This window comes from Saccopteryx leptura, chromosome 1, assembly GCF_036850995.1.
Source record: "Saccopteryx leptura isolate mSacLep1 chromosome 1, mSacLep1_pri_phased_curated, whole genome shotgun sequence".
In the NCBI taxonomy this organism is placed as follows: Eukaryota; Metazoa; Chordata; class Mammalia; order Chiroptera; family Emballonuridae; genus Saccopteryx; species Saccopteryx leptura.
Window position 1 is genome coordinate 192,063,333 of NC_089503.1, and position 11,460 is coordinate 192,074,792.

The 11,460-nt window shown below is 46.0% G+C and overlaps 1 protein-coding gene and 1 long non-coding RNA gene across 3 annotated transcripts in view; one reads left to right on the top strand and one right to left on the bottom strand.

Annotated features, from left to right (window-relative positions):
* ABCB10 (ATP binding cassette subfamily B member 10) overlaps nt 1-9,266 on the bottom strand; it is a 30,348-nt gene extending 21,082 nt beyond the window's left edge. The window contains exons 1-2 of one of the 2 annotated variants that reach the window (XM_066383605.1): nt 8,565-9,264; nt 635-835 (exon numbers count right to left, since the gene is read on the bottom strand). In XM_066383605.1, coding sequence (XP_066239702.1) covers nt 635-835; nt 8,565-9,078 — 715 coding nt within the window. In that variant the 5' untranslated portion in view covers nt 9,079-9,264. Of the gene's footprint in view, nt 1-634; nt 836-8,564 lie in introns of both variants that reach the window. The other variant, XM_066383606.1, reaches the window with a different exon arrangement.
* A 47-nt stretch (nt 9,267-9,313) lies between these two features.
* On the top strand, nt 9,314-11,172 carry LOC136404221 (uncharacterized). The gene is made up of 2 exons (XR_010751234.1): nt 9,314-9,699; nt 10,997-11,172. It is a non-coding gene; the product is annotated as an uncharacterized lncRNA (long non-coding RNA).
* Nucleotides 11,173-11,460: the final 288 nt, after the last annotated feature.

Here is an 11,460-nt window from a genome sequence, read left to right on the forward strand (position 1 = left end):
TGGAACCTGGGTCCTCTGGTGTGCCGGGTCGATACTTGATCCACTGAACCAGTCAGCCAGGGCTAGAGATTCTTCAAAAGTATTATTTACAAAAAGAGTTTTACTGTATTAACTGCTCAAAAACTAATTGCATACTTCCTTGGCAATCCTTTTCTGTATTGAACTTTCAAATGGCAACAACTGGTTAATTATCAACTGAGTATTTATTTTATTAGCTAAATGGGAAGCAACCGACTTAGAGTCGGGTATCCCGAGCTCTGTCATTATTGTGGACGTCACCTGCCTGTTAACAAGCTGGCCTTGACACAGACATACTGTACAGTTATCACCCAGCTCCTAGGGGAGGGGATGCACATGCCAGGAGCGGCTCTGGGAAGAGGGCCCATACTCCAGTCTCCTGAGTGAAGGCCTTGTTCTCAAACTTCCCAGAAAACAGACAGGGCTATTTCCCTCCCAGCTCAACTCCAACTCATGTAAAAAGAGAACTGAAACAATTCATAGCTCCAGTGGGGGCCCATATCCCCACTGAACATGAGGAGGAAGAGAAGAAAAAACTGGGGCCTGCGGCACGTGTCACCCAGACGGCTCCTGTTTCTGTTCTCTGGGAGACTAACTCACCCAGGGGCCTTTTTACCTGAAGTTTGCATGAGGTAGACACGGACAGCATTGGCTGCAGCACCACATAAGAAAATGCCGCTGAGCGCCAGGCAGAGGCGGGTCAGGCTGTTGCTGTAGTCCACAGAGGGGTTTGTGTAAATGACATCGATGATCTTTCCCAGGAAGAAGGGAGCAGACATGGTGATGACACTGGACACGGCTAGAAACCCAACCGCAGCTAGAAAACAGAGGTAGAGCTCAGGGTCACTGGTGCTGCAGCCAAGGGTTAGGGTGCTGAGACTCCTCTCTCCTTAGCTCCCAGACTCGTCACTACAGGGAAACACCAATGGGTTCCAGGGCCAGAACAAGTAGGGTGACTGTCGGGAGGGACTGCTCACACCCAATAAACAACTGTTTTCACTACCCTGATCTGACCATCTCCTTGCTAGGAATGACAGAGCTAACCACCAGAAATCCTTCTTGTCTCATTTCCTGTTTCCTGATTTGAGTGTTCATCTCAGATGATATTTTTCCCCATATTCATGCTATACAATATTATTCTTTGGCATCTAACTATATCTTAGCTTACATATCAAATTATGCAGGTAAAGCTCTTGATTATATCTAGTACTTCAAAACACTTTAACTAAACTTTGGAAAGCAGTAAAAGGCATTCACCACACATGTGACGTGTCTTTTCTTAATATTATTGTTTTGGGGAATGAAGCACCAGAGTATCAGCCTGACATGAACATAAGAACACAACTGTTGGCATGCCTAAAAAAACAAACAAAGGGGCAAGAGTCTTATCCAAAAAGAAAATGTAGAGAATATCCAACTAGGGACAACACATATCACAGATAACTGCAATCATAACAAAAGGAACACGATTAGACTACAAAGATACAGCATTTTCTGTTAATGGACTGGTAAAGATCAGGGTCTTATAGCATGCTGTGTTGGTGAAGCTGGGAAAAGGCTCTTACACTGTTACTGGGAGTGCAAATGGCACCACTGCAATGGGTAGCGATTTGAGCACTTGGTCAGAAGGGAAAAGCACGTTCCCTTTGATCTAGCAATTCCATCTCTTATGAATTTAACTTACATACTCCCATGTGAGTGTGCAAAAGTGTACATCAAGGATTTTCATTTTAGTATTGCCATCCCAGCAAAAGATTCAAAATATCCTAAACAGGCATCAGTGGAGAACATGTAAAATCAATTATGGAACATTTATTTTATAAATATTATGCAGTCATTAAAGACAAAGAGGCAGCTCTATAGGTACTGACATGAGCGATCCACCAAAATATACTTAGTGAAAATAGTCAGGGATACAAATGTTAACATTTGGGGGGGCTTTTTTGCTTGGTCTTTCAAGTCTATACACACAGAACATCTTGGGAGAGTAGCAAGAAGCAGATGACACAGGTTCCTTAGGACTGATACTGGGCAACTTAGGGCTGGGGTATGTGCTACTGTGCGCTTTTTGAGTTTGGCCTTATTAGGAACTCAATTAGTGCCACCACCGAGGTTCCTAGGGAACACAATATGGATGGAGACCCTGGAGATGGGAGTTCCCAACAACCTATGAACAGCAGTTGCTTCTGTTTGTTTTGCCTAATGCTACCACTTCAGTGACAGGTATTACTATTATATAACCTTAATAAAAAAAACTAGAGGCCCTGGCCTGTTGGCTCAGCGGTGGAGCATCGGCCTGGCATGTGGGGGACCCGGGTTCGATTCCCAGCCAGGGCACATAGGAGAGGCGCCCATTTGCTTCTCCACCCCTCCCTTCCTCTCTGTCTCTCTCTTCCCCTCCCGCAGCCAAAGCCCCATTGGAGCAAAGATGGCCCGGGCACTGGGGATGGCTCCTTGGCCTCTGCCCCAGGCGCTGGAGTGGCTCTGGTCGCGGCAGAGCGACGTCCCGGAGGGGCAGAGCTTCGCCCCTGGTGGGCGTGCCGGGTGGATCCCGGTCCTGCGCATGCGGGAGTCTGTCTGACTGTCTCTCCCCGTTTCCAGCTTCAGAAAAATACAAACAAACAAACAAAAAACAAACAAAAAAACTAGAAAGTAAATTCAGTGCCAACTGGTTATTTAGTTGGCACACAGAGTTCTAGGTGAAATGTGAACCTTAAAGGGAACATTTTATACAACTGCTCTCTTGCTTCCTGGAGATCATCTGTCCTCTTCTCATGACAGTCTGCTCTGACCACCGTATATAAAACACAGATGCCCAACGCTGCCTACCTCACTCCCTCTTCACTCTGCTCCTAGTACTTCCCACCTTCAGGCATTCTAAATGTGTCACTTGCTTACTGTCTATCTCTCCATTAGGACATAAAAGATTTGTGTCTGCTTTGTTCACTGCTAACCTTACTGCCTATGGAGGATTGGCACATGGTAAAGCCCAATAAATATTTGTGGAATAAATACATAAATAAATTGAACTTCGACAGAGGCATAAAACTGTATTGGACCAAAGTTCTTCAATAGCCTAAATAGGAATATAAACTCTAGCAGCTTAAAAGCACATATGGAAATGACTTCTCTGCACAGAGCCAGAAACTCCACATGCCTGGCTTAAAATCCCATAATCACAGTTTAATGAAATAGTGTGAACTCAGACAAGGGGGCCACTTCATTTTGTTGTAAAAGCCAGGGTCTTGTTTTCAAATGCCAAGAAGGACTGGCAGCCCAAAGGGCAGGGAAGCTGCTTAACTCAAGGTTTTGTAGGACACAATCACGATGAACCTGCATGCCTCACAAACAGGTATGCTAGTGAACTGGGGATTAATCTGAAAGCTCTGGGTTTCATCTTTCATTAGTAATTAACCTTTCTTATCTGTTCTTTTGCCTTAGCAAATACTTCCCAAAGTGTAATGTATGTGAAGTGCTATAAAGACCCACCTCCCCCTCCTTCCTCTAGTTCTAAATCAAAGTTACGATTCTAAAAGAAGAATCTGTATTTCATAAATGAAATGCCCTATATTTTTGATTCTGAACACTAGTTCTTACACACTGATGATAATGATTACAAACAGAAAGGAATTTAGCTATTTCCAAACTCATTCCAGGACATCCTCTCATGTTTTTTCATTTAATTTTAAAAAAAGATTATCAGCTTGTTTTATTGCTATTTGCTTCTTTTCTACAAAAATCCAATATAGACAAAAGGAAGATTTGTTTAGCTTTTGATGGATCTTGTTAATCGAGGTTTTATTAAATATCACTCTTTAATGTTAATCAATAATTTAGACCTGCACCATAACTATTTCAGATTTCTCCCTAAAGTCAACACACCGAGCATCCCGCAACCCTGAAATTCTTCACATTTTCTCCATGGTTTAAAGCTTCTTGCTCCTATTCTATAATGAAGAGACCTTGACAACTCCTATTGTCTTCTGACAGTTTAAAGTATCTTTCTGTTACCCTCATTCTATGGAATCTTGGCATCCAGTGGAAGAAATATCCTTCAATAGAAAAAGGAAAGAGAAGCTAAGCAGAGATGGCTGGTGGAAAGGCTCTGGGAGAAGTTCGTGGAAGGACAGCATCTTGGGGTGGGAGGAGGAAGCTGTGAAATGTGCCTACCATAGGCTGTACATGGGATAGTGCTTTTAATGAGTCATCTGACTTTTAAACAGGTGCAGCTATACCGGCTGTCACTGAAGGACTAAAGATGCAGCACTAAAAAGTCCCAGCACTATCTGAAGCTTTTGATACACATTATCTCCTTCAATCCTCCCAACAACCCTCTCATCTTTCTGGGTTTTCAAAGGAAACTCAAGCAGACAGGTGATGAAACTTGCCCAATGTCACCCAGTTCATAGAATGCAAAAGCACATTCCGAGACAAAGCCAGTCTTCTTCATCTTCCCACATTCCAAGCAGAGAAGGCAGCATGGGCCTTGCCTGGGGGTTAGGGCAGGCCAGGGAGCAGAAAAGCTGTAGGTATAGCTGGACTAACGACCTCGCCATGCACAGGGAAGGTACAGAAAATGAAAGATTGGAGGTATTTTTAAGAACTAGAGACTCTACAGGACCTGATGTTGGGTATAGGGGGCATTCGGAGGACTGTTTCTGAAGTTGAGACTGACAGGGTCAATACTAAGCTGTTTGACCATAAGTCACTTAACCTCTCTGTAAGTTAGTTTCTCCCTCTGTGAAACAGTGATAAAATCAATAGCTTCCTCATGGAAATGGTGTGAGCAGTAAAATAATACACATGTTAAGCATCTGGCACAGCACTCAGTATCTAGTAAACAATAAATATTAGCTTTTAAACAATAAATATTAACTTTTATTACCATTCTCATTGCAAGGAGTCAAAAGTGACCATGTGTCTGGCTTGTGGTCCCACTCTCTGAGAGAAGGGACAGAGGAGGAAAGGCAGCTTCAAGTAACTTTGGTTTTTAGACACGTCAAGTTTTCAGGTGTCTAGAAGACATTTTTGTGGCTATTATAGGGAACAAAGGAGCAGAGGAGATGTGCAGTGCAGGAACCGGGCATCTAGGCTGGACAAGGAAGGAAGTGACAAGACAGACCAGCAGGAAGCAGCGAGTTTAGGAAACTTTGCAGGTTCATGGAGTAACCTGTAGAACAAAGACCTGAGCCCTGGCAAGTCTGGTGCAAGGCCAAATGGTCAGCGTGTGCTATACAGGCACTTGTGCCACAGCTACAACAGGAGGCTGGCCTTTGACTCTAGCACTTGCTCTCCTGTAGACATATCATAAGAACCATACTATGTAATCTAAAATTTTCTAGTTGCCACATTAAAAAGAGAAAAAGGAACAGGTAAAATTAATTTTAGTAATGTATTTTATTTGATCCAATATATTAAAAATATTAATCAACATGTAATTAAGATAGAAAAGTAATGATATTGTACTGTTTTTAATACTAATAATTTTTTTCAAAATTTGGTGTGTATTTGATACTTTAACCAGTGCTGACAAGTTCATTCACAGCAAAGAATGTTAATGTTTTCTTTGAAATATGGCATTTTCATAGCAAACAAACATCCCTGGCTTTCTGGAGCAGTCTCCATGTCAAAGGTTCAGCCCACTGTCCTTGTCTGAAGCTGTACCCTGATGTGGGCTTTGGGAAACAGTCATTCTAAGCACTCCTTGGCCTCTCCTTGCTCACTGCATCCACTGGTTTTATACTCAATTTATTTTGGTCACTTCATGGTCTATCTTCATAAAACATAACTACAAATTCAGCAAAAGCTCCCAGTGCACATCAGCTTCTAAGAATGGTCCTAATCTGAAACCACACAGCCCTTATCAATTAAGTGAAAGGCGCCCTCCCAAGTCCTCCACAGAGGCTCCAAATGAACATGTTGGGGGTGGAGGGATGGATGTATATACCCTTCAGTTTGACTAGGAACCCGCCTGGGAGGTGTGGGGAAGGTGAGCTGCCTCTGCACACAGAGGCTCACTACAGAACTTTCAGGCTGGCAGCACCATTACAATCTCACAGGACCCCAAGGGCCCACAGCTCATGGCAAAGGCCGAAGGCGACATACCCTGTTTCCTGCCTGACTCACGGGGATGGTCAGATCTCTCGGCAGCCTCTTCTATCTGCCAGATGCAGTTAGAGGGCTCAGATCAATTACTTCTTATCCCATCAGCCCACACGAGGCTCTTAGTGTGCTCCTGCATCTTTAAGACTACTTTGGCCAAAGTGATAAGATGAAGAATTATCAGTGAAAAAAGACTGGGGAGCAGCTTTGTAGGCCACAGCTGCAGGAAGATAGCTATAAATTCCTGCACACAGCGAACAGGGGGAGGAGGGGCAGGAGGGCTGAAATGGAAACAATGCTAACACTTCTAGGCAAGCCTCTGTAAACATTTCAGACAGCAGGCTCTGTTTTTAAGTTGCTGATACAAATTACTTAAGATCAAAATTCTCTGGTCACACAGTTATGGTGGCATTTTCACAAATTGCTGCAAGCAGTTGAAAATACTGTTATTCATGTGCACAATGAAATGTTTGAAAAAACAATTGTCCTAAAAATTAACAAATTAACACTGAATCCCTTCTCTTCAACTCAGCTTTCTTTGGTCTCTTGACTAAACAAACAAGAGGCACACATGCACAGCTGCTCTTTATCTCTAGTGCTTGAAGGAGACCTGCCAACATCTGGGGCTGCTCACTTCCCCCCAGGCCCATGAATACTAACATCCAGACTGGTTAAATAAACCATATATAATGACTTCTGAGAAGACCATACGTCCTAATCAGGGTTTCTCATCAAATTTCCTCATGAGATATATATTTATTATCTTTTTTAAAAGATTAGTGTGTCACCTCAGACTTATTTCCTCAAATTTTATGTTCACAATTATTCAATGTGCAAGTCAAAATAGCTTCCCTTCTTAAAATAAAAGGAGGTCCAGCTCTTGCCTTGTTTAAGGCTGTCTGCTCAACATACCAGCATGGCTGGACATGTGGGAACCGAGTAAGGAGGGCACAGAGACCTCGCTCACGAGAGAGGCAGGCCTGGGCTACCCGTGATGACTGAGCATGTTCAGGCGCCAGAAAAGCCCGACTCCTAAATCAACCTCCTTGACATTTATTATTTCATACGTGAAACAAAGCTGAGTTTCTGTATGTACACTTAACTGTGAGTTGCATGCAGAAGGGTGGACACATCCTGCAGTACTCATGGTCTCAAATTCAGGTCTCAATCTGGACCTAGTCTGCCATCATTTACTCCTCCATGTAAGGCACACCGAGGTCCCGCTCTGCACACACACTGAGAACTAGAGCAGGAAGGCGGAACCCCACATAGCCACTCTCTTAAGCAGCTCAATTCACGAGAGGTCCTAGCTTCAAAATATTCTTTTAAAAGAAAAAAAAAAAATTTCATTTTCATTAAAATCTACATACAACCAAGAGATGAAATAATTCTCTCTATGCCTCCCTGATACCAAGACTCCCCCTAAACTTCACTGGTCAGTGAGAGGTAAAATGTTCCTCCTCCAAAACACTAAGCATCCCAAATCACAAACCACTCTCCAGGAGTCTCCTCGGTAAGGCACTGGTTTCCTTGCAAAGAATGTGGGATCCTCCCTGGTTTCCGTTGCTGCAACTGACAGCCTCACAGGCCCTCTTTCCAAGCCTTTACCACAGATGCAGTTTTCTCTCTAGTAACATGATAATTTCATTCATGTTTCTCCCCCGACTAAGCTGGAAGCCCCAGCAGGAGCAGAAACCATGCTTCCTTCAGCTCACCAGCGTGACTTCAGGGCCTAGTATGTAACGAAAGAAACGAAGTTTAGAGAAACCTGAAAAACTTGCACTTAAACATTTCTCTAATTACGACAAAAAATGAGGAGCTCTAGAAAATCGTCTATCTGGACTTAGTTTATAAAACTTTCATTTTCTTTTAGAAATGACTCACTTATTTATTTGGGTTGTAATCTAGTTTCTCAAAACTTTTGGAGATTACAGACCAATAATCCGGCCCAGGTTACTTACTCTGAAAAGAGCAAAGGAACTTCCCACTCACGATGCAAAAGCACGGAGACAAATCAGAAAGGTTTAGCTTGTTCTTGCTTCACTTAGCAAAAATATTGAGTGCTTAAGAAACTTGCTTAAAGCAAATAATGTTCTAAAAATTAGTATACTTGCATAATATAAAATCGGTATGCTTCTGGCTAGAGTTAATTTCTGAAAATAAGAGATGGAAAAATATTAAACCCAGCTGATTCTGAGAACGCTGGCGGAGGAAAAGACCCAAACAGGTGCCCAGCTAACCTGAAAGGCTTAATAATTCTACTGTGAGGTCCAGAACCGCTCGCTACAAACCCGCAGGTAACAGGCCATCCCCCCCTCCCCATGCTGGGCAAGCGGCCCCGGGTCTCTGCCGCCTCCACAGTGCCCTCTTGGTGGCCCCGGGACCAGGTGCTAGTAAGCTGCCCTGCAGGCAGAAGGGCAGGAAGAGGACGGGAAGGGCCGTACTTGCCAACCGCCGGCGCTCGGGATACGCCAGCCCCAGGAGCTTCAGGGCCTCAGGGCGCCCGGCCGCCGCCGGGCGCAGCCTTGAGTCGTCCTTACGAGCGGTGGCCGCAGGCGACACCGGCCCGCGCCGCCAGGCCTCGCCCCCCGCGCAGGCGACGACGGCGAAGCCGCCAGGAAGCACCGCGCGCGGGAGCCGGAGGCCTGCGGGCCCCGCGAGTGCTCCGCACCTGCAGGCGCCGGGGGACCGCGCCCACAGCCCCAGGAGCCGCGCGAGACCCGCCCCGCCGCTGGGGCCGCCGGGACCCCCAACCGGGCAGCTGCTCGCCCAGCGCCGCTGGCTTCGCCCGGCGCCCGCGCCCCCGAGGAGTCCCAGCCCCGCTCCCCAAAGCCGCAGCGGCCCCAGGCCGGCCGGCTGCGGCCGGGACACGAGCGTGCGGGCGGCCGGTGTCCAGGCGCGGGCGAGCGGGCCCCGCCTCACGAGCAGCCGCAGCGGCCAAGTAGCGGAGCTGCGCATGGCGCCGCGTCAGAGCGCTCTGTCTCAGCCCGTCCGGCCCGGCGCGCGCAGAGCCCGAGGACTTTGCCGGCCCGGCCGAGCGGAGGGCGTGCACTCGGCGCCGCCTGCCGTCCCGCCCCGCGCCCGCTGTCACCTGCCGTCACTCGCTCCATGAAGCCCGCGCCCCCACGCGCCCGCCCCGGGGCCGCGCCCCTCCGTCCGCACACGCCCTCTAGAGAGCCCAAACCTGCCTCGGGCGCCCTCCTCGTTGCGCCCCCCACTGGGCAGCCGAGCGCCAGGCAAACCGCCGGAGCTGTCAGAAAGGAGGTGGATTAAAGCGCAGAGGACCGCAGCGCCTGCGCACCGGCGCGCGGGAGCTTTTTCGCGCTTCTCACTCTCCTCCCGTCAGAACCTGGGTGCGGCGCGAGCCCTTTTTCTCGCCGGTGGACTCGGCGGAGCGCGCAGACGCGATTACACGATGCCCGGCGCAAGGATGTGGCAGCAAGACAGCAAGCTGAATAGGGCGTGGTATCTGTCCGCGGCCCGGGCGACTCTGGCCCGGACGGGTACTGACACTTCACGTCCAGGTGCTGAGCCCAGGGCTGAGGCGTAGAAACACTCCTGGAGAGAACGTCGCTGCGGGTCAGTTCAGTTCTGAAAAGCGATGTGGATGAGTTGGTTGGCGAAGAGTGACATTTAGATAACTTTGAGAAGAGACTGAGATCAGTTTATAACGTGAACCGAAGTGCAAAAACACACGTGGTCGAGGCCCTTCGGCTGCTTACAGTGCTCTGTATTTTAATACACGTGCTTGGAAAGCGGGAGGAGAGGGTCTTGAAACCCTCTAGGACACAAAGCAACGTCATGGTCGGAGTAGCTGTTCGCTGATGGATGGTCAGAGGACCAGCCTGATTTATTTAAGAGTTGTGGTTGAGGACGGTGGGTAGCTTTTTGTTGACTGCTAACTATTTTTCAGGACCGGGGACTAGGGTGAGGCTAGTTAAAGGCACTTGCTTCAATTGCAAGATTTACGGATTCGTGGAGGGGGGGGGGGGCCTAAATAATCAAGATAAGTTATTTAAAAAAATTAATTTTTATTGGGGTGACATTGGTTAATAAAATTATATAGGTTTCAGGTGTGCTATTCATTAATACATGATCTGTGTATTTTAATGTCTGGTCACCACCCCTCAAGATAAGTATTTTAATGCAAAGTGCAAAGAAAATTCATGATGAGCACTACATTGAAATTTCAAATGTAGGTAGGATCCTCCCCTGAATGTGCACAATCCTGCCTCTCTTTTCTCACTCTAATTTCAGCACTGAAAACCTTATTTACAAAGGCAGGCAGCAGCTGATCTAGCTTGCCCATTTGGTTTGTAAAATTTTTGCATTAAAATATTATTTACTTGATTACTGAGACTTCTTAGGGTCTCCTTAAATTTCACCCCCAGGAGAATGCCTTACTTACCTCACCCTACTTGGGCCCCTGGTAGGTAAAAAGTAGAATTTTTGAGGAGAAGTACCAATAATAGATAGTGTGGAATTAAATAGAGGTATAAATGTTACCATGAAATGAGCAGCAGGCATGCCATCCTATGAATTGAGCCTCTTAGATCCAGGCAGGCATGAAGTACCCCTACTTAACCACTGCTTAGATTAGTTTCTCATTGGTGTCTAAACTATAGAATATAGGGTATAGATTATGGATTAAAATTGACACCACTGACTTGTGAGTAGGCGTGTTCCTTCTGGGAGGAATTTTGTTAGGTGACATCTGAAAAGGGAGGTAGTACGTACTTCATACTCTACACACCATGTTGCCTCCCTTTTGAGCCCAGCAGCAGCAGTGTGGAAGAATGCTCTTCTTTGCCCTGGAGAGAAAGTAACAATTTTAACTCAAATGTAACCTTCTCACTTTCTCTTTCCCACTTTTTAGAAAACTATTGTTGCTGCAAGGTCTGGGAAAGGCAGGACTGGCCCTGGCCTTCTGAGCTTCCCTGGAATGATGTCCACCAGGCTTTTTCATGCAGTGCTCTCTGGAGCCTGGAGTCAACAAAAAAGTAACTGGAGTGTAGCAAATTAGAAACTAACCAATAAAAACAAACAAACCTCTCTGTGCTGTTTGCATTTCTAAAAATGTCCTATAATCATCTGACAATACTTATCCCCAACAAAATTGTCATGTTTAAAATAAAAAATCCCAACTAGCTATCATATATGAGATGAGAATTATTTACTAGCATAAAATATAAAGAAAATGTTTATGGCTATTTAAAAAATACAGTGGGGGAATGGAGTAAGGAATAAATATTGGGAGAAGGATCATCTGGACTTACATAGTCATAATAAAATAGACCTGCACTACATATATATATGTGTATGTGTATATATATGTGTACA